The following is a 26,277-nucleotide window of genomic DNA, read 5'->3' as shown; positions in this document are numbered from 1 at the left end:
CTACTGTAGAGCTCAGGGAACTACATATTCAATATCTTATAAGAGCCTATAAGGGAAAAGAAATGTGAGAAGAAATATATACGTGTATAACTGAATCACTATGCTGTACACTAGAAATTAACACAACATTGGAAACCAACTATACTTCAATAAAACAAATAAATAAAGTTTTTTAAAAAGAAGCAAAAAAAAAAATCCAAAGTATCTAGCCTTATTTAACTACTATACATGGCTTCTGCACAGCAAAGGAAACCATAAGCAAAACAAAACAACAAACTATGGAATGGGAGAAAATTTTTGCAAAAGATGAAACCGACAAAGGCTTGACTTCCAGAATGTATAAGCAGCTCACACACCTTAATAAGAAAAAAACAAACAACCCCATCCAAAAATGAGCAGAAGACCTAAACAAGCAATTCTCCAAGGAAGACATACAAATGATCAATAGGTACATGGAAAAATGCTCAATATCACTAATTATCAGAGAAATGCAAATCAAAACTATACATGGAAATATTATAGTTCCTGTTTTTTTAAATTGGATTCTGTACCAACTTTGTAAATTTTACAGTTAAACCTCTGATGTACATTTGAGCGGTCTGGGGTTGTCGTTATTTTTAAATTACTTTACTTCTTATCAAATAATGAATGCACTTTGTTTCAAAAGTCAAATTGTACTAAAAGTCAAAACAAAGAATAGTAGTCTTTTGTTCCCTACCTTCTTGTACCACAAGCCCCGCTTTCTATGGGAAACCACTTAAAACTCTTTGAGCTCCTTCTTATCGTCTTCATCTCTATATTTTTAAATAATCTGCTTTTGCCAATGTTTCTTGATTTATCTATTTTAGACATTATGTATTAGCCTCTTCACAGGAAATTGATAGTTTAAGCTTTTACCACCTTCCTCCTCTTCCTAATACAGCTATAAATTAGATCTGGTTAAATTAAAGTTCAGCATTGAAATAGTGCTCGTTGTGTCAGTGGTATTGTGGTTTTTTGGACAATTTTTTGTTCTTCATACAAACAATATTTTTCTAATTTTTCACTAACCTGGATCTATGTATCTTAATCTCACATGCTTCTTTCTTACATGACCAAAATCATCAATCATTTTCGTCTACCCCTTGAAGACCTCACTCTTAGAATCCTCCAACCTCCTACTGAATAATGGACTATTTGGCTTTTAGACCTGCTACCCAGCTATCATCAGGGACATTGGTTCAATGCACCTTGTAGTGGAACCCCAGTCCCTGGATCTTAACTTTTCCCTTTTCTTGTTCATTTTTCCCTCTTGTGTCTTCCTGACAGAATGTGCAAGGGAGGTACTTTTCGAGAACTCTTCTGTCCAGAAACATTTCTATTCCATCCTCGCTCATGATTAATTGCCAGAATAGAGAATTTTAGGTCAAACATCATTTTCAGTTCAAATTTTGAAGGTATTCTTTACTGGAATCGTGGCTTTCAGGGCTGTTGAGAAGCCCTGAGCCATTCTAATTTCGCCAGCCTTGGAGATGTGTTGTCTTTTCTTCCGGCACTTTAAGTGTTAAGCGTTCTCTTTTTCTCCATGGTTCTCTGGGATCACCTGTGCACGTGCCTTGCTGTGGTTCTTTTTCGTTTATTATTCATGGTCTTTTTCCAATTAGAAGCTCCTTTCTATCTGAGTAGTACTCTAGAATATGTTTATATTCGATCTTTCGATCTGAGTAGTACTTTCAATCTGAGTAGTACTCTAGAATATATTTATAAAATTATTTCATTTCTCCCTTCTCTATTTCTGGAAAACCTCCTTAAGATTGTTCTTCTTGGGTCAAGCCTCTCATTTTCTCATCTTTTCTTTTACGTTTCTCTTTGCCCTTTGTGTTGCCGAAAGATCAGCCCCCATCCCTGACAAGCCAAATAACCCAGAGACAAGGTCTTGGAACTTAGAAGAAAAGAGGCAGCTTTATTATTTTGCTGGGCAAAGAGGACTCACACCAGGCTAGTACCTTCAAAACTGTGAGCCCGTCTTGAGGCTTAGTGATCATATAGTGGGCAAACTGGAGAGTAAAGGGGGATATCAATCAACAAGTGTCTCTGGTGACACTTCCTCCTAAATGTTGGCGAATCTGTCCAATGTCATGGGACCGTCCGGTGGTCTGGAGGGTCATCAGCCTGCGACTTTCTTTATCTGATGAGACTCATCAGGCACCAGCAGGGACTTCGGAGGGTCTGGTTCCTCTCCTGAGGTTGTCATCCAGTGATTCCCTTTCTAGGGGAATGACTCAAAATCCAAACATGATTGTAAATTTCAATTGCCAGAGTAAGGTAAAACAAACAGGAAAATTAGTAACTCCAGTTGTAACAGCGGGCCTGGGGCTGCGGGCAGTGTCCGGTTAGTCAGATTTGCTGACCCTTTTAAAAGCAAACGGCAAGTATAAGGCCAGGAATTAGCCTAAGCAGGGCCGTTTTATTACTCCTCTTTCATTTGTTCTACTGTTGGGGAGATTTGTTTTTTAAGTTTATTTTTCAACCAATCTGTTGACATTTGGTAGTGGAAGTTAGCTTTTAATTCCAAGAGCTTGTCTCGTGCTCTGCTGTTCAGTTTTAAGGATATCCTATTCATATTTCAAATACACAGCATTTCTGTTACTTCTAAGGGTATTAATTACAGATAAGTTTCTTTTAAAACGCTTTCTTCTGCTTCCTTTATTGTCTCTGTTTCCCAAGTGCTATTTTTGGCTTCTTGCTTGAATCTTTGTTGTTCATGTTGAAGTGTTTTTCAGTGTAAGGTGATCTTTGAAATTCTGTTCATCTTCAAGAGTAAAGCCCTAAATATTTGAAAGCTCTGTATGTGTGTGTGTGTATGATTGTGTGGTGAGTTTCCTTTTGTGGGAAACATTCAAACACCTGCATCGGGAATTCTTTTCTCTAGGATCTTTTCAGCTCTAGAGAACGCCCCAATAACCAGAGCTGGCATAATTTTCAGGGCCTAGTGCAGAATGCAAATGTTGGGCTCCTTGCTCAAATTCAGGAAAAAGCCAGTTACACGTACTAAAGCATGAATATTTTTCTTTAAAAATATTTTATTACTATGATATGATAGAGGTAATAATGATACACATATAATAACAGAAACTTACAAATTGCAAAAAATATTTTTTGATGTCCTAATTTTATGTAATACAATAAATTATAATGCTTTATTCATGTGATTTCTTGACTGATCAACAGATTTTTTTCTGGTTTGCTTTTCTGCAAATTCACTGAATAGCTCACAAAAATTTCTATTTTTAGCAATTTCTTTTCAATGTACATCACTCAAAGTGATGGCAGTCATTCTTGGCAAATGCAAGATCTCGAGATCTTAAATGGTCCAAATGGAGAGAACAATATGAATAAAGGTCAAAAGGGGGGAGTGGGAGGAGGGGAGTGAAATAAAAGAATGGACAAGTCAGGTAGGTAGAAGTCACAACAAGAAGAGTCTTAAATATTAGGCAAAGGAGCTTCACCTAGTCCGTGGTTGATGGATTTAAACTGGAGGAGAATAGAGAAAGGAATGAAATACCCACTGACCACGTATTAAGCATAGTTGCTTTACACATTTAATCATCATTTAATAGCCTCTGAACAACAGAAGTAATGTCTCCATCTTGGTAATGAAAAGCCTAAGCTCAGAGAGAATGAATTTTCCACTAGTGCCACAGCTAGAAAATGACAGAGCCAGTATATGAATGCTGACATATCTGCTTGAAGAGCCCAGCTTCCTTCCATTACATGAATGGTGGTGTACTTCAGGAATGGTACCTTTGGCCTACTGACCTGCCTACTGACCATGATGGAAAGGAAAAAGACTTGAAACCAAAAACCCAATTAAGGTTCTAATAACTGAACTGAAAGAAAATGATAGTGACAAGGAAAACAGAAAAGAGGAAATGCTTCAAGAGAACCTGCAAGAGTAGAGTCAATAGGACCTAGTGAGTTCTTGGACACAGCTGGTGAAAAATGACAGCAATGAAAATTTTCTCAGTAATTGTGAGATGACTCAGTAATTGTGAGATGTTAGTTCCACCAGCAAATAATGAAGAAAGATGCAAAAAATCAGAGTGAGATGACAGGTGATGGAACGCTGAGTTGGAAGTCATGACGGGACATCTGAGTAGAAATGTCTGATGGGCATAGTAAGGTATGTGTCTAGAAAGGGGAAGAAGCCGTTGCTGAGGATGCATATTTAGAAGTCATTCACATAAAGCCAGAGCCACAAGAAAGGATGAGGTCACCAAGCAAGAGTGGATAGGAAAAAAAGTGCCAAGTACAAAACTGTAAGGAATGACCCAATTTAGACCATTCTTTCAGAAGCTGGGGAGATGTAAAGAGAGATGCAGCTGTATTCTCAGAAAGCAGTTGCTTAAAACTCAGTTAAGACTGGAGTGGTCAGTATCAAACGTGTCCGAGAGGGTGGAGGAGAATAAATATGAAAAATGACGGCTGGATTGGAGATGCAGGGTCGTTAGCAATCTTTGTGAGATAAATTTCAGTCAAGGGGTGAGACCAAAATTCAGGAGGGAGTAGGAAGTGAAAAGTGGAGGAAGTGAATGTAGAAATTTTTTTCTAGCAATAATGAAAGGAAGAGATGGAGATGTAAAAATATAAGAAATCTAGAAACAGAAAGGGAACGTAGTCTAGTCCCCTCATTTTACAGATGAGGAAACTGAGGCCTATAGCAGTTAACCAGTACCATTACTTAACCTGGTTAACAACAGAGCTTAGACAGAAAACCAATAAAGATGGTATGGTAACTCAGGAGGGATAAGGATCAAGGGGAGATTTTTCAGTTTCCAAACAAGAGTCCATTTAATTCCTCAATTTCCGTTTAGGACCTGGCTTCCTTCCTCTGGTACCATAAACTCATGGTCTTGAAATTACTTTCAACATATCTGAAAGAAAGATCATCATTATCCATAGAAAACCATGCCTCTGATGGCTCACTTACTGGAGAAAATGCAATGGTGTTGGTTTAAACTAAGCAAAGGAAAAAAATTTATCACACATTTTTCCTCTTAGAGGGATTTTATAGTCCTAAAGCCTGGCAGACAGGCAGGATTACTCATTAAATTTGAAATACATCACTATAATAATCTTGATAATACTCCTCCCTTTTCCATTTTGGAGATACAAATAACCCCAAGGCAACTACCCACCTACAGAAATGGGCACACTAGGGTAAAGGCATTAATTTAAACAAAACAAAACAAACAAACACCCAATTATGAATAATTCACAATGAGCTGGCAAACATCATTTTGCTAAGAGTAGCATAGTTCATCAAGAAACACCCAGATGGTGCGTATATAAAGGCAAACGAAAACTCTGTTTGAGTAGGACATTTGCCATCAGAGCTTACCTCTAGGAACAAGCGCTGCAGTCTGGACACCATGTCTGTGCGCTTTTCTTCTGCATCCAGACGCCTTGGCTCTTGTGGAGGAGCGGGCTCTGTGCGACTCTCTAGTGGGGGAGCTGGCTTTGGGGTCGGCACCGCGTGCGGTGTGCCAGGCGTTGGAAGTGGCTTCTCTTCCGCCTTTGGGGGCAGCTCATCGGCAGGAGGCTACGGCGGAGGGCTGGGCGGAGGAAGTGCTTCCTGCGCTGCCTTCAGCGGGAATGAACACGGCCTCCTCTCCGGTAATGAGAAGGTGACCATGCAGAACCTCAACGACCGCCTGGCGTCCTACCTGGACCATGTGCGCGCCCTGGAGGAGGCCAACGCCGACCTGGAGCAGAAGATCAAGGGCTGGTATGAGAAATTTGGGCCTGGTTCTTGCCGTGGTCTTGATCATGATTACAGCAGATACTTCCCAATCATTGACGACCTTAGGAACCAGGTAAGAAACACGACGTCTTCAGGGTAAACACCCATAAGAGTAGTCAGTCACATATGTGCATGCGCGCGCCGCCCCCACCCTCCCACAACACACACACACACACAAAAGGGTAAGCCATCACACAGCAACGCTTTGCTCAGCTTCTAATTTGGGGTAGTTTATTTATTAATATCAAAAATAACATATTAAAATTCTAATCTTCGAACGTCGCTCACTCATCATCTGGTATGAGGTATGTATATGCTTTAATACTATTAAAATGTCAAAAACTGCCCAATGTTAGCTATATATTTATAAGCTTTTCCATAGGTTTTTTTTTTTTAATCGATGAGGTGGAGAGTAAAAGAGGTTATACTTAAATTTCCCATTTTCAAAAATCATCTTATTTTTGGAGACAGAATGCCTAAAACAGTATAATTTCATACGTGATTTTCTTTCAAGGAAATCTGAACTTTTAAAAATATGTCCATCGTCTTATTATTGGAGACAGAATGCCAAAGACATTAGTATAATTTCATAGGTGATTTTCTTTCAAGGAAATTTGAACTTTTAAAAATATGTCCTCATTCTTAACTCTCCATTTATCAGATAATTTCTGCAACGACAAGTAATGCCAATGTTGTCCTGCAAAATGATAATGCAAGACTAACAGCTGATGACTTCAAACTAAAGTGAGTAGAGAAGAGACACCAAAAAAAGTGACATAAGCATTTCCTTCTTTTATTTAGGCTCTTGGAGGTCGGCTCCATTCTTTGCTTTGGCTTATTTGTTTTAAAACAAATGTATATAAGAATGACTGACTGAATTACATCTTTTACTTGGGAAAGTTGGGGCCTGACACAAATGAATGTCAAGATCATAGGAAAGAGAATTTTGAGTATTATCATTCTCTTGCTTCCAAAAAAAAAAAAAAAAAAGTATGCATTGCAGTATGGGCGATCCACCTGAAGTTTTGAGTATATTTTAACAGTGTGACCTGAAAGCTTAGTTGGAGTTTTATGAGGACCGAAAATTTGATGAAGTTTTCAAATTATTTTTCTAAGGTTTGAAAATGAACAGGCCCTCCACCAGAGCGTTGACGCGGATGTCAGCGGTTTGCGCCGGGTCCTGGACGAGCTGACTCTGTGCAGGACGGACCTAGAGGTCCAGCTGGAAACTCTGAGCGAGGAGCTGGCTTACCTCAAGAAGAATCACGAGGAGGTAGGTGCTCTCCCCCCACCTCCTACTCCTGGTTTCACAACCGGCCTTCCTCCCAAATTAAAAAATGCATTTCAGATGACAAACATACTATCTTGAATCAAATATTCAAGAAGGAACTTGTCGATTTCTCCATAGGCTTAGATTATTTGAAATGTTTCTCTGCATCCCCCTCAAATGAAACAAACGGTAACAGAAGTTTCTAACCCTATGGGTTGTGTCTGTCTGGTTCCCTTTAGATATAGTCAGATCCTAATATGGTTAAACACTTTTATTTAAGGAGATGAAGGCTCTGCAGTGCGCGGCCGGAGGCAACGTGAACGTGGAGATGAACGCGGCGCCTGGCGTGGACCTCACGGTGCAGCTGAACAACATGCGGGCCGAGTACGAAGCTCTGGCGGAGCAGAACCGCAGGGATGCGGAGGCCTGGTTTAACGAAAAGGTAAAAAGCACGCTGTTGCGCGCTGCCGTGGCACCGGGTGCTGATGCAAGCATCACCCTAACAAGGCTCCCAACGTTTCAGAGCGCTTCGCTGCAGCAGCAAATTTCTGACGACGCTGGCGCCACCACCTCAGCTCGGAACGAACTGACCGAGATGAAACGTACCCTCCAAACCCTGGAGATTGAACTTCAGTCCCTCCTAGCAATGGTAGGTAAAAATTATGGAAAAGATTTACTTTGGAAGTTCAGAAAAATTAAGTTTCCTTCCACCTGATCATTAATTTCGTTTTTAGCCGTTCATTACTCTGCTTGTAATAAAACAGACTTGCGTTTTTCACCAGAGAATCCTCTGCCTGAAAATTATACCAAGATGCTAATAATTGTGAAACATTAGAAATTAACAAGTATAATTCTTTTGAGGTACTCGAGAAAGAAAATAGTTTTTACCTTGAATCTTCTCTCCCAAGTCAAAAGATCAAAAACCACTGCCCAGGGAATGCAAAAACACATTTGCACCCCTCCTAGTTTCTTCATCTAGCCTTCCTTTTGGCCGCTTAATTGGAGCCCTTACAGATTCCTTTCTAAGTGGCATAAACAAGCAAAGTAGAGGCATGAAGGTTGCCTGTGAAGCTAAACCTGCATGATGATAATGGTAATCTTTTTCATTAAGGGTTTGCCCAGGACTTTCACCCACAGGCGTCCACAATCAGCCTGGGGCTTGGGCAGAGCAGACTTTATAATTCATGTCATTATTTTCAAGAGAAGACTCTGAGGTTGAACGAAGTGAAGCAATTTTCCAAGAGCCCCACTGTTGGATATGAAGGAACCAGAATGTCTCACCAAATTTTCCAAATCCCAGATCTAAATTTTTCCCACTATGGCTAGTAAACCTCGAGAAGAGGCTATACATGTATGTAAAATTTTTGCAGATGAATGGGTAAGACAACTTCATCCTCATTCCATATAAAATTAGCACAAGCCCCTGTCCGTGAGATAAACCCTATATTAACCCATTTGAATTCACAAGCCAATGAATCCAACTATTTAAAGCCATTCTTTTCCTGGGGGTCATTCTAATTCTGAAAAGTTTATACAGCTCACTAGAGGATTACCTTTTTAACAGAAGAGCTATAATCCTCATGAGACGAGGCTGTCACACGATAGAAATGAGATAGCAAAGTGTAGGGGGACTTTTATCCCCGGAAAAAATGACAAATTGTGCCAGACTGTACAAGCACAGGATGTAAGTCAGGGGCAGAGCTTTAGATTTCACTTTTCCAACACTCCTGGGGATATGAGTGGCCCTCACCACCAACTGTGTTATTCTCAAATAGATTAAAAATAGTATATCATCTAATAAGGGCAATAATCCATGTTGAACAAGAGGAATCTTTCAGGTGAATATGGTTATTATGTCAGGATAACTCTTTGAAATATCTCTTAAATGCCTGGCCTTATTCTAAAGCAACAGTGCGACATTTTCTACTAAACTACGTCTTGCTGATCCACAGAAACACTCCCTGGAGTGCTCCCTGACAGAGACTGAGGGCAACTACTGCGCGCAGCTGGCCCAGATCCAGGCGCAGATCGGGGCCTTGGAGGAGCAGCTGCACCAGGTCAGAACCGAGACCGAGGGCCAGAAACTGGAGTACGAGCAGCTCCTTGACATCAAGGTCCACCTGGAAAAAGAAATTGAGACCTACTGCCACCTGATCGATGGAGAGGATGGGTAAGTCCTACTTCCATTGAGAAAACAATTTTAAGGTTATTAAAGACATTTTGAAATCCAATACAGAGTATCTATGATCCAGGTCATATGTACATAAACCCCTTCTAGTTTATGCTTAAGAATAAACATAAGAATCCAATCTTATGATAAGATCTCCATAAGATCTCCAATCTTATATCATTCATCTTAAATCAGTTGCCTTAGCAAAATACAATGAAATAATTAATACAAACTTTATACTTTTAACAGCTCTTGTGTTAAATCAAAAGGCTACGAAGGACCAGGAAATCTGATAAGAGGTAAACAAAAGCTGTTTTGAGCATTCAGTGTTTGTTTGTATATGTTTCAAATGATGAGTTCATTATTTTCCCTTTATGAATCTGATCAATTCTAACAATTCATATGTGTCATTTTAGACTCATCTAAAACCATCATGGTTAAAACAATTGTGGAAGAAATAGATCCTCGTGGCAAAGTTCTCCCAACCAGAGTTCATGCTATGGAAGAGAAGTTTACCAAAACCAGCAACATGAAGGGTGAACAGAGGGTGCCTTCTTGACCCCAAAAAGTTGCCCCTAAATCCAAATGTCAGGTCGAAGATAGTTTCCTAAATAAGAGCCCTCTTATTTTTCTGCTTTTCTTCCAATGAACTAAGACAAGTTATTTTTAGAATAGTAACATTTCTTTGGCTTTCTTTATGGTGGTGTTTCAATAAAAGTTCTTCCTGTTGCAAGTCATCCTCACTGGTTCTGGTCAATCTTTACATTATAAATATACCCCCCAATGGGAGCTGAATTTGTTTTTAATTTCTTCCTTTTAATATAATGGTCTTTGCAAGCTAAGAGTAAGTCTAACAGGCAAACTAGTTGGTGTCTTTTTCACGTCTTTGTAAAATTCTAAACCTTCCTTCCTTCAATAAATACTTGTTGAACACACACTAAGCACCAGCAACGAGAATAAAACAGCTAACAAAATCCAATCACCTTGTGTAACATGCTCACAGAAGTGGAAATAAGGAATTGAAGAATCAGAAATAAATGAAATAGAGACCAGAACAATAGAAAAGATCAACAAAACTAAGAGTTGTTTTTTTGAATAGATAAAATTGACAAATCTCTAACTAGACTAACCAAGAAGAGAGAGGACTCAAATAAAATTATAAATGAAAGAGGAGACATTCAACTGATGCCAAGAGAACACTAGAACATTTATACGCCAACAAACTGAATAACAAGAGAATCATAACAGAATACTAGAATATTTATATGCCAACAAACTGGATAATCTAGAAGAAAGAAATTCCTGGAAACATACAACATACCTAGACTGAATCATGAAATAGAAAATCTGAATAGACCGATAACGAGTAAGGAGATTGAATTGGTAATTGCAAACTTCTCAGTGAAGAAAATCCCAGGACTAGGTGGTTTCACTGGTGAATTCTAATATTTAAAGGAGAATTAATGCCAATCCTCCTCAAACTCTTTCAGAAAAATTAAGGAAGTGGGAAAACTTCTAAACTCATTTCACAAAGCCAGCATTATTCTGATACCAAAGCCAGACAAAGACACTACAAGAAAATTACAGACCAATATCCCTGGTGAACATAGACACAAAAATCTTCAACAAAATATTAGCAAACAAATTCAACAGCACATTAAAAGGATCATAAACCATGATCAAATGGGATTTATTATCCCTTGTATACAAGATGGTTCAACATACACAAATTGATAAATGTGATACACTACATTAACAGAAGGAAGGAGAAAAATCATACGATCATCTCAATAGATGCAGAAAAAACATTTGACAAAATTCCAGCCCTTGCATATAAAAACACTCAGCAAATTAGATATAGAAGGATGTACCCCAACATAATAAAGATCATATATGACAATTTCACACTAACATCAGACTCAGTGGTGGAAAACTTAAAGCTTTTCCTCGAAGATCATGTCCACCCTCTCCATTTTTATTCAGTATAGTACTGGAAGCCCTAGCCAAGGCAATTAGGCAATAAAAAGAAAATAAAAGCCATCCAAATCAGAATAGAAGAAGCAAAATTACCTCTGCTTGCAGATGACATGATCTTATATACAGAAAACCCTAAAGACTTCATCAAAAACCTATTAGAACTGATAAATTCAGCAAAGTTGCAGGATACAAAATCAACAGAAAAATAATCTATATTGTAACAAATTATCCAAAAAAATTAAGAAAACAATCTCATTTACAACAGCATCAAAAAGAATAAGATACTTAGGAATAAACTTAACTGAAGAGATAAAAAACTTGTACACTGAAAACTGTAAAACATTGATAAAAGAAATAAAGCAGATACAAATAAATGGAAAAACATCTGTGTTCAGAGATTGGAAGAATTAATATTGGTAAAATGTCTATACTACCAACATGATCTACATAGTCAAACAATCCCTATCAAAATCCCAATGGCATTTTTTACAGAAATAGAAAAAACAATTCAAAAATTCATAAGGAAACACAAAAGACTCTTAATAGCCAAAGCAGTTTTGAGAAAGAACAAAAGCTGAAGGCATCATACTTTCAAATTTCAAAATACATTACAAAGCTACAGTAATTAAAACATTACAGAAGATATACAAATGGCCAATAAGCTCATGAAAAGAGGCTCAACATCATAATCATTAGGAAATGCAAATCAAAACTGCAATGAGATACAGCCTCACACCCATTAGAATGGCTACTATCAAAAAAATAGAAAATAACCAGTGTTGTGAGGATGTGGAGAAATCAGAATCCTTGTGCTCTGTCGGTAGGAATGTAAGATGGTACAGCTCCTGCAGAAAACACTACTACTGCAGTACCTTAAATAATTAAAAACAGAATTACTGTATGATCCAACAATTCCACTTCTGGGTAAATACCCAAAAGAATTGAAAGAAGGGTCTTGAAGAGGTATTTTCATAGTCATGTTCACCGCAACATTTTTCACAATAACTAAAACGTGGAAGCAACTCAAGTGTCCATCGAGAGATGAATGGATTAAGCAAAAGGCAATACATACATACAACGAAATACTATGTGACCTTAAAAAGCAAGGAAATTCTGACAGACGCTACAACATGGATGAACCTTAAGGACATGATGCTAAGTGAAATAAGCCAGTCACAAAAAGACAAATTCTGCGTGATTCCACTTACATGAGGTACTTGAGTAGTAAAAGTGATAGAGAAAGTAGAATGGTGGTTGCCAGGGGCTGGGAGGAGGAAGAAATGGGGAGTTATTGTTTAATGGGTATAGAGTTTCAGTTTTACAATACGAAAATAGTTATGGAGACGCATATTGGTTGCACAACATTATGAATGTATTTAATGCCACTGAACTGTCCCCTTAAAAATGGTTCAATGCTAATTTTACGTCCTGTGTATTTTACTGCAATGGGAAAAAAACAGTATGGTACTGGTATAAAGACAGACATAGGTCAATGGAACAGACTAGAAAGCTCAGAACTAAACCCACACGTGTACAGTCAACTGACTTTTGACAAGGGGGTCAAGGATACAACATCGGAAAATGGTAGATTCTTCAACAAATGGTTTTGGGAAAACTGGATATCCATATGTAAAAAGAGTAAAACTGGACCCCTACTCTACACTAGACACAAGAATCAGTTCAAAATAGATTAAAGATCTAACATAGAGGAAGTCTTCCTGAGACTGGTCTTGGCAATGATTTCTTGGATTTGACACCAAAAGCAACAGGCAATGAAACCAAGAATATAGCCGGGACTTTTCAACATTAACTTTCAGGAGAAAACTAAAAATAATGATAACCGACACTTATACTATGTGCTAGGCTCTGTTCTAAGCATTATTTAATTCTCACAACAACCCCATGAGGTATTATCATCCTCTTTTTATAGATAAGGACACTGAGGCAGAGAGTGGTTGAGTAATTTGCCCAAGGTCACACAGGGGGTAACAGGAGTTGCTAGAAAACTAATCCAAGCAGTTTGGTTCAGAGTGTGTGTGCTTAACATAATTCCATGCTAGTGAGAACCTCATGCTTCTACCTTCTAGCAAGAGAAGGGATAAAAAACTAAGTGCATTCTAACTCCAATCTGTTTGACATTAAGCAGTTATCAGAGTCTCTTTCTCAAAGAAACCAGGGAAGCCATTTGGTGAGAGTAATTAGCACAACCAGAATTGATTCTCAGAACAAAAACTAGAAATCTAGTGACAAAACAAAACTCATTCACGTTCAAGAAATGCACGTTTCTTAACTTGGCTAACAGAAGCGTAGAATGTGAATTTTAAACAACAGCAAAAGATATGGAAGCCCGTTTGAAACTAAACGCTAAATTTATCAAGGGAAAAATCAGCGTACGATCCTTAGAACAAGATAATGTGAGGGAAAACGTTATCCTGAGATAAGCAGACATGAACACTGCGTAACTTAAAGGTTAACGCGAGTCAGTTATTTCTGAGAACTCACCATAGGCTCATTATATAATGAATGTTCTAATACCTAACAGATTCTCAAGAAATGCTAATGACTTGCAGTTAAATATGCGTTTCTTACCATGAATAAAATAACCACTCTCAGGGAAGAAACATATAGGCAGAAATGACCTGGAGAATTTGTTAACTCTAAACTCCACTTCCGGAAAGGACTAAAGCACACCTAAACTTTTGTAGCAATTGTTAGTTTGCGAGAAATCTCAGATTAAGAAAATTGAAGAGATTTCAGTAAACAGATGACAATGTTTCACTGAGTTGAGCATCATACATTCCAGTCCTGCTTTGATTTTGAAATTCTTTGTGATGTGTGTGGCCACTTAGCTTCCCAGCCAACTCATCTCCACAAGGCTTCTAATAACATATGCTTAAGTTACTACACCAAAGATTATAAGTTAATTGGTATTTACAAAATATCTAGAGATAAGTAGATTACGTTAATAACACTTTGCAGGCTCATAATACCTCTTATCCAAGAAACTCAAGACTTATCAACTATTCCACTGACGACATACTCTGTTTTTATTGTTTTATTTGTGGGAAACCTGAGCAAAAGATTAAAATTTTGACCAGGTCACTAGAAGTCTCTGAAGATGAACTGCATCTCTTAACTCATCACACATTGTTCTAAACATGGACCAAGGATCTGAATTACACTTTTACTTTAGATAGTTTTAAGTACTTTTGGTACAAAAGTATGGGTTTTTATGGATTCTGGTTTGCCAAATATTCCATATCTTTGGGGGGATAATAATGTTGGATGTTTTTCAAAGTATTCAATATCCACAACATTGAGAAATCTCTGCCAGAAAAATGACTGTTTCAAAACTCTCTGAACCCATGATCAGTTAACCAATCAATTTGTACCATTCTAAGTCATAGAGGCCGGACCCTGTCTGACGTGTCCAGTTTATCATAATAATTTAAATAATTAACATTTACACAATGTTTGTGCCCTTCAGACTGTTTTGTAGTCATTAATTATTGGAACTGCTCAACATTCATCTGAGACAATTCAATGTTATTATTTTCATTTGCCCAACAGGGAAAAGAAGGACCAGACGGGATAACTTCCCATAGGCATCAAGGCAAGAAGAGGAAGAGTCTGTTTACCACCGACACCTAATCTTCTATCTAGAGAACCAATAATTATGGTTCTCTAGATAGTGATGAAAACACTCCCCTTTTTCATATACTTTTTTCCCTACTCACCAACATGAAGCTCCCTTCTCAAAATAACTTACATTGCCTTAAATACATACGTGAAAACTGAAAAAAAAAAACAAAACACTAAGCCATATTTTTGAGGTAGAAAATGAACAATTTGGAGACTCAAAAGTTAGTTGAATGGACATTCTGCTCCTTGACTAAACCAAGAAATCTCAGTACGAATCATTTTTGGTCATTGCCACATATTCATTAATTTTAGTTAAATTGCTATGCAAGTTCTGCAGGACTTCTATTATTTCCATTTTCAATTTTAAAAATCAATGAAAGAACTCCCATGTCCAAAATATCGCTAGGTCTTGAGAGCATCCGATTTTAATAAGAAAGAAAGCACTCAGCACTGCTTGAGTAAGAAAGATATTTCATAGCACTTGCAGGGCAGAAGCAGGAGACATTTTTCATTTGAATTATAAATACTTTGTTATAAAGGAGGGGAAATCACCTAAAATCTATTCCAGAGGTCAAAAAGATGTGCATTTACTCATATTTAATTTTGACTTTTGAAACTATGATTTAGAGTTAATCCACCTGCACTTTTTCCATATACACAGACATCCTTGGGGCAGCTTTCCACCAACAGACTGGACACTATTAAAAATCACCCAATTATGAAAAACAACAATTAGTATGCGAGTAATATTTTATTAGAGGCTAGCACGGTTAAGACTGCAGTGAGCTACTGAATCGTATAAAAGGCCAATGGAGCTAATGTCCATGGATGGGGTACCTCAGCTCTGCTCCTCTCTGAGAAAGGGTCGCTGGGCTGTGCTGTCTCCATGCCTTTTCAGCTTTCTGGTGGATCCAGGCAGCTCTGCTCTAGAGCCGGGGCTGCTCAGTCCTCTGGTGGAAGAACAGGCTTGGGGGCTGGGAATGTACGCAGTGGGTCGGGAGCAGGCAGCAGCTTTTCTTGTACTCTTGGGAGCGTTTCTTCTGGAGGAGGTTTATGTAATGGTGGTGGAGGGTTGGCCAGTGGTGTCTGTGCTGGTTTTCTTGGAAATGAGCATGGCCTGCTCTCTGGAAATGAGAAGGTGACCATGCAGAACCTCAATGACCGGCTGGCATCCTACCTGGACCATGTGCGCACCCTGGAGGAGGCCATCGATGACCTGGAGCAGAAAATCAAGGGCTGGTATGAGAAATATGGGCCTGGTTCTTGCCGAGGACTTGCTCATGACTACAGTAGATATTTCTCAGTCATTGAAGATCTTAAAAGGCAGGTAAGAAATATACTTTTACTACAAACTCTGGGTGTGTATAACCTTAAAAAAAAGACAAAATAGAAAATGTGCTCAGCAAATTTATGTGATGTAGAATTTGTTCACGCTACACTCCCAGTGCTTAGCACACCGCCTGGCAATAAGATTTTGTAGACTTCATTAGTGAAAGAGAAATCGTTTCCAAGTAGAATCGCTTCAGTGATCTTATATCTAACTCAGACTTTTTGATCAAGAGTAATAAAAGTCAGAGGAGGGTATAGCTCAGTGGTAAAGTCCATGCTTACTATGCATATGGTCCTGGGTTCAATCCCCAGTACTTCTATTGAAAAAAAAAAAGAAGAGGAAGAATTTTTTTAAGAGTAAATAAAAATGTCCATGATTAGAAAAGCTTACACTTTGGCTCTTAAGCTCTGAAGAAAATCCAGATTCCTCTAATGTAGAAAAGATGACACTAAAATAGATGCTTGATGAGTTAAGAAGAATCACACTTGGTATATTTATACAATGGAATACTATTCAGCCATAAAAATGACAACATAACACCATTTGCAGGAACATGGATGTCCCTGGAGAATGCCATTCTAAGTTAAGTAAGCCAGAAAAAGAAAGAAAAATACCATATGAGATTGCACAAATGTGGAATCTGAAAAAATAAAATGAACATAAATACAAAATAGAAACAGACTCATAGACATAGAATACAAACTTGTGGTTGCCAGGGGGGAGGGGGGTGAGAAGGGACAGACTGGGAGTTCAAAATTTGTAGATACTGACAGGCATATGTAGAATAGATAAACAAGACTATACTGTATAGCACAGGGAAATATATACAAGATCTTGTGGTAGCTCACAGCGAAAAAGAATGAGACAATGAATATATATGTATGTTCACGTATAACTGAAAAATTGTGCTCTACAGTGGAAATTGACACTGATTATATTGTAAACTGATTATAATTCAGTTTTTAAAAGTGAATAAATAAATAAGAATTATGGGAAAGCAGTAAGAATGTTTCAAATGCAGTAGCTGTCCTAATACAACAAAAGAAGAAGAATCACACTTAAATCTGGAGTCTCCTTTGACGTTTGAGACTTAACATTTTGCACAATCTACCCTATTTAGATTATTTCTGTGACCACCTGTAATGCCAGCATTGTTCTACAAAATGACAGTGCCAGACTGACTGCTGATGACTTCCGGCTGAAGTAGGTAAACATAAAGTAATTAATTATAATCTAGGTAAAAATACTACAGTTGGAGTAAAGAACATAGATTTCACTTTAAAAACCAACGTGTTTTTCTAAAGTCAGACTAGATCACTGAAGAAATTAAATTAAATATGCCCTGATAAAAAGCTGTCACAAATTTTAAACAATATTTTTATTCAACTGTTAAGCACATTGGACGCCAAAAATCAACTCTGAAGAAACAACTCCTCCCAAATAATATTCATACATCAGTGGGTATCCCAAAGGGTTTCATCACTTTGCTGTCACCAGAAGCTTCAGGAATGTGTACTGAACGTCGTTATCTTTCAGTACATGGGATGTCTGAAAAAGTTACGCCTTGGACTCCCTACGATTATCATTCTCAAGCACTTTAACAACCTTCCAGGTTGGAAAATGAGCTTGCTCTGCATCAGAGTGTTGAGGCTGACGTCCACGGTCTCCATCAAGTTATGGATGAGCTGACCCTTTGTACGACCCACCTGGAGATACAGTGTGATGCACTCAGTGAGGAGTTGATGTACCTCAAAAAAAATCACGAGGAGGTAAGGAACCCTGCGGAGTAACTCTGTATGATACCCAATTTCCTTCCTCAAGTCTACTGCTCCTTTTGTTTTTTTAAGTATAGTTGATTCCCAATGATGTGTTCATTTCTGGTGAACAGCACAGTGATTCAGTTATACATACATATACATATATATTCCTTTCCATATTCTTTTTCATTATAGGTTATTACAAGATATCGCATATATAGTTCCCTGTGCTCTACAGTAGGACCTTGTTGTTCACCTGTTTTATATAAAGTAGTGTGTATCTGTTAATCCCAAACTCATGCCATTTGCAGCAACATGGATGGATCTAGAGATGATCATACTAAGTACACCTGGATCTTTTCTTTTGGAGGGGGTGTAATTAAGTTTATTTATTTGTTTGTTTTTGATGGAGGTACTGGGGATTGAACCCAGGCCCTCCTGCATGCTAAGCACACACTCTACCACTGAGCTATGCCCTCCCGCCCCATCATACTAAGTGAAGTATGTCAGACAGAGAAAGACAAATATCACATGATAGCACTTATATGTGGAATCTAAAAACATGACACAAATGAACTTATTTACAAAAGAGAAACAGACTCATACACATAGAAAACAAACTTACAGTTACCAAAAGGGACAGCAGGGAGGTCTAAACTAGGAGTTTGGGATTTGCGGACACTAACCACCACTCCTTTCATAGCAGAGTGTGACTATCAGTCAAAAGTCTACCTTGATTATAATGCAGATCCCTTTGCCAGGAAATGAAAGCCCTGCAGTGTGCAGCCGGCGGGAACGTGAGCGTGGAGATCCACGCCGCCCCCCGGGTGGACCTGACCATTCTGTTGAACAACGTGAGGGCCGAGTACCAGGACTTGGCAGAGCAGACCCGCAAAGATGCAGAGGCTTGGTTTAACAAGAAGGTACATCTGTGGCAAATCACACGTCACGGGCTTGTTTAGGAAGCCACTGAGAGGGTCACTAACCCTATGACAATTATGCTTCAGAGCACTTCGCTGCAGCAGCAGATTTCTGACGATGTGGGAGCAGCCGCGGCAGCCCGGAATGAGCTGATGGAACTAAACCGCAATCTGCAAACCTCGGAAATAGAGCTTCAGTCCTTCGTGGCCATGGTTCGTCGGAATCAGCGTTGACTTGAATGTGTGTGAATACACACATACATATAACTAAAAATGTATTACATAGACATAGATATATTACCTATCAAGAATTTTGTCCATAACATCACTGTTGACTCACCAATCCCAAAACTTGAAAAAAGGGGGGAAAAAAAACTCTTTTCAATGGAGAGAAAATGTCTTTTTTTTTAGAAACCTGGCTATTGCCCTTGTACAAATGTTTTTTTACACCTTGAGAATGTTTCAAAACTCTGAACATGTCTTTTATGTTACTCATGAGCCTGGCTTTGTTCTTTCAGAAAAGTTCCTACGAATGCTCCTTGGCTGAGATGGAAGGCACTTACTGCCTTCAGCTCCAACGAATCCAGGAACAGATCAGGGCAATGGAGGAGCAACTACAGCAGATTCGAGCGGAAACAGAGAGCCAGAAGCTGGAGTACGAGTGGCTTCTGGATGTCAAAACAGTTTTAGAAAAAGAAATTGAAACTTACCGCAAATTAATAGATGGAGAAGGAAGGTAAATATTACCACGGGAAAAAAATCAATTTCACATCGACTAAGGTTTCTTCCTATACACATATAACAACATTGTAGCCTAGAATTTCCTACTCTAAAGAACATACCTTAGGAATTTATTACTGCAGCCAAGTGAAATGCAAATAGGCAGCAAAATCAGATTGGTAAGTATATAAAGTAATTGTACCTATTATTCATAGAGAACATTTACATATGGAATGTTGAACAGTTCCTGTACTCCCAAATTGTTTTCTGTGATTTAATGTTGAAGCACATTTCTTATAATAACACATTCTATTATTGCTTCACTAGTTACCACGCATGCACCCTGTATTAAGTGGGTTATTACATTTGAAAAGATGAGCAAGGAAGATACAGGAAGATGTAATTGGAGAAGTCACCACGGCTTGTTAGCTAAGAGCAACAGCCCTGAGTGTGAATCACACCCCTGGGTGAACTTGAGCATGTTGTTTAACCTCTATAAACCCAGTTTCCTTATTGGTAAAAACCACAATAACATCAAAACCATACCCTTATCTCCTCTGAACCATAGTGCCTCGCTGTGGAAGTAAAATGGATGTGACAGTGGCTAGCACACAAAAGGTACTTGGTAATCAGTGGCTATTACTAAATGCTTGTCCATGGTCACACCGTGAGTCAGTAACATCTCATGCATCCTTCAAGGCCAGTGTCAGCCCTCGACAGCCTACTCTCAGAACCCAATAGTGACTGCTTCCTCCTTTGGACAAAGTGCTTACCACATCATTCATTTTTTTCACTTCTCTCCCAGCACATTTCATGCCATGTTCTAGATGACTTTTTGCATGCATACACTTAATTTTCAGCAGTGTAAACTGCTGGTATCTTCACTCTATATTTTCTCCAGCCCCTAGTCTAGAACCTTCTGCATAGTAGGCACTTCAAACATGTTCACTGGCCAGGTGATTGACTTGAAAAGTCAGAATGAGAACAAGGAGTCCCCAGAGTGCTATCTATGAGTTAATATCTGGTCACAAGGGAATTTATGATCATAAATACCCACTTAATCTCTTCTTTCACTGGATCGAAGTCATGAAAATGTACTGTCTCTTAAACATAAATTTGAATCTTATTGAAAACTAGAACTTCAAAACTTTTATTACCAATTCAAAGTTATTTATGAGCTCCCTAATGAAAGAAAAAAATGCAATAATTTTCTCTTCTCTTCACAGAAAAAGCAAGGCCACATGTTACACATCAAAAAGGCATGGGCCCATGAATTCTGAAAATCAAGTCAAAGGTATAGAAGAGTTTTTTACTTGGTGTAACTCTTTCCAACTCCAGCAATTGTATTAAATAAGTCACTTATTTGTAACCTTAAAAAAAAATTGTTTCTAAATTTAGTTCTAGTGAATGAAAGAATAATGGGTCATTATGAGAGTTCTTAATATTTGTATTTCATATTCCTGTAGGACAGATGCGGTCAAATTATGAAATTACTGAAATGAGGAATTAATTCCCCCAGTATCTTTCTTACTTAGAATCTATTATTTTCCCAGTTTCAGTGCTTTGATGGAACAGCTCCTATATTTTAAAACCACAAAAATAGGGGTGTTTTTAAAAGAAGACATGACTTGCTCCAGGCCTCTCCTTGGTCTGATACTTACGTTTTAATCTGTGTTTCACTTGTGCTTTCAAACACCAATTGTTCTCAAAGCAGTGGTAAATACAAGAAGATAGCCCCAGGCCTTGCTAAACATAAACTTCCCACACAGTATCATATCTCAATTTATGGCAAATTTGCAAACACTGTTTTTTAAAAGCATATCCATTGTGACTTAACACCCTTCAACCTGCTAAGAATGAGCACTAAACTTGCATCTACTTTCTTTTAGACTCAAAAGAAGAAACTGTTATCAAAACAGTGATGGAGGAGCTAGACCAGCTCAGCAGTGTCCTTTCACTAAGGGTCCACCCAGTTGAAGAAAAATCCTCTACAATAAGCAACATTACAGTGGAGCAACGAGTGCCTTCGAAAGTCCCAAAATGAGGAGGGGGAAGTTTTTTGTTTGTTTTTTTTTAAAGTCTGCCTTTGCAAAATCCCATTGGCCAAGGACCCCAAGGAAATCACTCAATTCTGTTTCTCCAAATAAAAGGCTAGAATGTGTTTTCCTTCTCTTCTCTTTCTCATGCTCTTTGTAATCCTTCTCAGAAGTAGGAAAAATCTGGCTCTGTCCCTACTTTTTGTTTGTTTCATTGGTAGGGGGGCACTCATTTTTGCCTTTTCATTAAAACATTTTCCCATGCAAGTTGTTTTTTGCTAAATCCGGTGCTTCTGAACTTCCATGGTGTTGATCTCAATGTTACAGTCCTAAGGAGATGCTAATAAAACGAAGTATTTCACTTACAGTCACATTTACTTCAGTGCATGATGGGATAAATTGGAAAGAACGCTGGCCTTAATCTCTGGTCCCAGATCTGTCCCTGGTTCACTATATAAATGATTAGTTCTCTTTGGGTTTGGGCTTCCGCGAATGCAATAGAAGGTTGTACCCATTGAGCATTAGGAATGATTCAACCTTATAATGCCTAGCCTGCGGCGGTGATCAGCTACTGTTAGTTTGTTCATCTGAATCTGGAGAGCTGCTTTTCCATTTTATAATGCATGCATCTCTCTGCCCTTCCCATGGGGTAACTAAGCAAATTTAGATCCGGACTACTCAGGCCTGGGGTGGTTCTCAATCTTGCTCACATTTTCCTGCACACAATATTCTGCCTGATATCCTGACCAAATTCTTTTGGAAAGTGAAACTGGAGCTGGACAGCAGCAAAGTTCTAGGCTCTAGAGGTTCATTTTGAGACAGGAAGGGGGCAGGGCACAGCCATTCAAGGAATGCGACAGCAGTTAACAACAAAATGGTGGAAGACTCAACCCCCAGTAGGCCTTGAGGCTCAAGATGGTGGGAGATTTAACTTCTAGTAGACCTTGAGCTTCATTACATGCTTATTGTAATATATCAGCATGGTGAATAACAGGCCTACAGGCGCCATGTCAGTCCCAAGGCTAGCCACAAAAGGTCAGAGTGGGAAATGGCCACCTTCCTGGGAATCCCAGCCCCTTCCCCAGGCTAGTTAGACTGGTTCTTCCACTTATTTGCATAGGAAGCTACCAAAGCCATAAAAATGGGCAACACTGCCCCTCGTGGCCCCTCTCTCTTTCTCTCTTGGGAGACAGCCCACACTCTGTCTATGGAATGTGTACCTACTTTTACTCTGAGCACCCAACCCCCACACCTCATGGCCTTTCTCTTGCTTCTTAATGTATCTCTCTGAATAAATCTACCTTTACTCAACTGTGGCTCACTCTTGAATTCTTTCCTGCATGAAGCCAAGGACCCACACTTGGCGGGGCAAGTCCCAGGGGCTCAAGCGAAGCCTGGGATGTCGCCCTCCTCATGGCCCACATCCGTTTTTCCTGCATCAATTTCATTCGGGGCGGTGAGGCAGGGAACTCTGCAATAAACTAGATTTTCAATGTGCATGACAAGGCATCACTAAAGGGTTTTAACCAACTGGTATCACGTCCTGTGGAGCTCAAAGTGGCCCATAAACATGGCACATAAACTCAAGGCACTGAGCCCTATTGAGGTTGCAGCTCCAAGTCTCAAGGATGGTCTTGATTGTTGTTGTTTCCTACGTCTACGTAAAGTAGTTGACCTCAGGGCAGAGGTGTTCATACAGCTGCAGGTTACCTTTTCCATGGTCTTCATGTTATGAATGGCCCCAAGTATGATGATGGAAACCATAATTTCAACGATGTAGAGTGGAAGGAGTTAGGTTAGAAGTACCTTCAATTTCAGGACCATAATACCAAGATCTTACATTTATTGAATGTGCTTTAATCTTCCTTTCCATGAATTAACCTGTTTGATTTTCACAAAGGCTTATAAGGTAGGTGCTTTTATTATTGTTATTTTACATATGAGGACATAAATATTCAAAGAGATTTAAGTAATTTCCCCACAGTTATACAGTTGACCTGTGATGGGGTCCAAATTCAAATCCCGAGCTCCCTCTCCACCATGGTGACCAGAGTCTCAATGACCAGGGAAAAAAGTCAGCACAGAAATTTCACCCAAGCACATTCTATTTTCACACTAAGATTCCATTGCCATCCAAGGGGGATCATAATCTGGCAGATCCTTGTGTGCATAATCAGCAATGACATGATAACAAGGAGCTAATGTGAAAATGTAGTCTTTTCCTCTCTGCTCATCACCCATCCCCAGCACCAGCCTTCTCTGTCACCGTATTGATGAAGTACTGGTCACCAGATATCTCCCTCTCTTAGGCTACAGATTACCTCATTATGCCTTGTTACTGTCTCATTCTGAGTAGTAGAGTCAACATCTCACAGAAATTGAAGGACTAGAACCACAACATCTGCTCTCTCAAGACATCTGGCTAATCCACCATCTTACACCACAACACTGGACCCTCTTTCTCTGTGACCCCAGTACAAGTCACTCCTTGTTCCCAAGAGAGTTCTTCTTTCCAAGAACAATCTAACTTCCATTTTTCTGTATCTACTCTTTCCTATTCAGATAAATAGACTTGTCTGTCCACATAAGACAGATTTATAGTTAACACAACCTTAAATTACTAGTCAAAAACAAATGTTTTTAGCTAACAATGATACTTCTTGAAATGAGGGCTGGAAAGCTTAAGTACTCATCCATATTTCTAAGAAGTCCATCTTAGCGAAAAATAAAAATAAAAAAGTGAAAAACTGTTATCAATAGTTAACAAATCCCAAAAACTTGTATTGGGCACCCTTAATCTTTGACTACCAAATCTCGTCCAGTATTCATCATTCAGACCCCATGGCTAAACAGAGCATGTCCTAGACATTTCACCTTCAGGCTCTTGCAAACAAATATTTTGTAGAATAGGTTGAGAAGATACTGCCCTGAAAAATCAGGACCAATAAGAATATAGAACATCGTCAGCATTCATGAACTCTGGAGTAAAACATAAACTAAGGAATCAGGCAGTTTCTTCCTCCATCAGCCCTACAAAGACAGCAAAGAGACTGTAGAGGAAAGACACAAATGATACTGTGCTATATTAGAACCTCCTGAGGCTATCTGGAAGGCCATATTTGGTTTCTGTTTCCGATATTTTGCATGTGCCTTGAGACCCTGGGACTCACGCAAGAATCGCATTCTTGAATGTGACCAATTTGAGGCTATATCTGATTATGGTGCAGAGTGCTGCCACCATCTTTCCAAAAACACACTGTACTGAACATGGCTCTTCTCCCTTCCCATACCTCACTAAAACGTAATTTAAAGAATGAAAAAGGTATAAAACTACAAAGATTTTTTTAAGTATAAGAGAAGAAACAGGTGAATAAAAAAGAAATTTGGAAGAAAGAAAGTGGGTGGAGAAAGTCTATCTGGTTCAGAACCATGGAAGAAGCCCCAAGAACAACAACAACAAAATACATGTTTGAGGAACCAGCTGACCTCACAGAATCCAGGAGAGGTTCAGGACTTAGAGGAACCAAGTGTGATGGAGGATCGAACTGAGGGATGAAGTTAAGGGCAGGGTGATTGTCAGAGGTGAACTTAGCATAACACTAGTGACACATAAGCTTCAAGGCCTCTCATTAGCACAATAGGGGCCCTAGAATTATGTTTATATGGCCATTTTGTAAAATTTACAAAACTAAGATAATTTTACCATAATTGGTTAAGTTTTCTATCTCTTTCCACTCCAATTTCCCCTCCATCATCAGTTTCCCTCAGGTCTGGTGACATTTAAACATCCATAAGCATTTCAAGGGCCCTTCTAAGATAGGGTGACCATAAGGTATTGTCCAAATGTAACACCTGAGAGCAAAGGATGCTATTAAACAGGCACACTAGTAGGCATGAACTGATCTACTGTAGGCATATGGACACAGAGTCACTCTAAGTCAAGAGGAAGTTGGGTTGAGCATAGTGGGATCTATTTATGAGGTCCATGGGAGGCTTCTAGGAATATTCCGACTGCCCAGTGTGCTGACTCATTCGTGAATGCATCTCAATTGAATTATGCTAGAAGAAGTCAGACTCAGGGGCACATACTGTATTCCATTTATATAACATTCTAGAATAGGCAAAACTACACACATAGAAAATTGATCAGTGTTTTCATGGAGCTGAGGCTGTGGGGACAGGTTGACTAGGGGTACAAGGGAATTTGGTGGGTTAGGTAACAGAACTTTCTTTATCTTGATTGTAGTGGAGGTTCCATGACTATGGGTTTGTCAAAAGTCATAAAACTGTGTACTTAAAAAATAAATTTAATTATATGCATATTAAACCTCAATAAATTTGGCTAAAAAGAACTGACAAAATAAATTTAAGGATTCTATCCTCAAGAAAAATGATAATATGTTTAGCATTATTAATAATAGCAAAAAAGTTGGGAACAATCTGAACAAATTACTTAATATTAGGTTTGGTCCTGATTAACAATAACAAAATAACAAGATACTATGCAGATAGAAGTTTATTTCTCTCACACACAAAAATTCAGAGGTGGGGAGAGGGTATAGCTCAGTGGTAGAATCCATGCCTAGCATGCACGAGGTCCTGGGTTCAATCCCCAGTACCTCCATTAAAAATAAATATATAAATAGACCTAATTACTTCCCCCTCCAAATAAT

General features: G+C 38.8%; 2 protein-coding genes and 1 long non-coding RNA gene across 4 annotated transcripts in view; 2 read left to right on the top strand and 1 right to left on the bottom strand.

Annotated features, from left to right (window-relative positions):
- The first annotated feature begins 5,369 nt into the window (after window positions 1-5,369).
- KRT27 (keratin 27) lies at window positions 5,370-9,959 on the top strand. Its single transcript, XM_031468126.2, has 8 exons — window positions 5,370-5,855; window positions 6,444-6,526; window positions 6,899-7,055; window positions 7,333-7,494; window positions 7,576-7,701; window positions 9,005-9,222; window positions 9,472-9,521; window positions 9,639-9,959. Exons 1-8 carry the CDS (start codon window positions 5,412-5,414, stop codon window positions 9,779-9,781), a joined length of 1,383 nt encoding a protein of 460 aa, XP_031323986.1. The 5' UTR covers window positions 5,370-5,411; the 3' UTR covers window positions 9,782-9,959.
- Window positions 9,960-15,727: 5,768 nt separating this feature from the next.
- On the top strand, window positions 15,728-22,413 carry KRT26 (keratin 26). Its single transcript, XM_010975488.3, has 8 exons — window positions 15,728-16,168; window positions 17,292-17,374; window positions 17,784-17,940; window positions 18,690-18,851; window positions 18,936-19,061; window positions 19,367-19,584; window positions 20,795-20,862; window positions 21,458-22,413. Exons 1-8 carry the CDS (start codon window positions 15,728-15,730, stop codon window positions 21,610-21,612), a joined length of 1,410 nt encoding a protein of 469 aa, XP_010973790.2. The 3' UTR covers window positions 21,613-22,413.
- Window positions 15,919-26,277, bottom strand: part of LOC135323269 (uncharacterized) — an 82,582-nt gene continuing 72,223 nt past the window's right edge. For both annotated transcript variants that reach the window (XR_010384679.1, XR_010384678.1), the window contains exon 3: window positions 15,919-16,057. This is a non-coding gene — a long non-coding RNA (uncharacterized LOC135323269). The remainder of the gene's footprint in view (window positions 16,058-26,277) is intronic.

This window comes from Camelus dromedarius, chromosome 16, assembly GCF_036321535.1.
Source record: "Camelus dromedarius isolate mCamDro1 chromosome 16, mCamDro1.pat, whole genome shotgun sequence".
Lineage (NCBI taxonomy): Eukaryota > Metazoa > Chordata > Mammalia > Artiodactyla > Camelidae > Camelus > Camelus dromedarius.
This window is presented reverse-complemented; position numbering and strand designations above follow the sequence as displayed.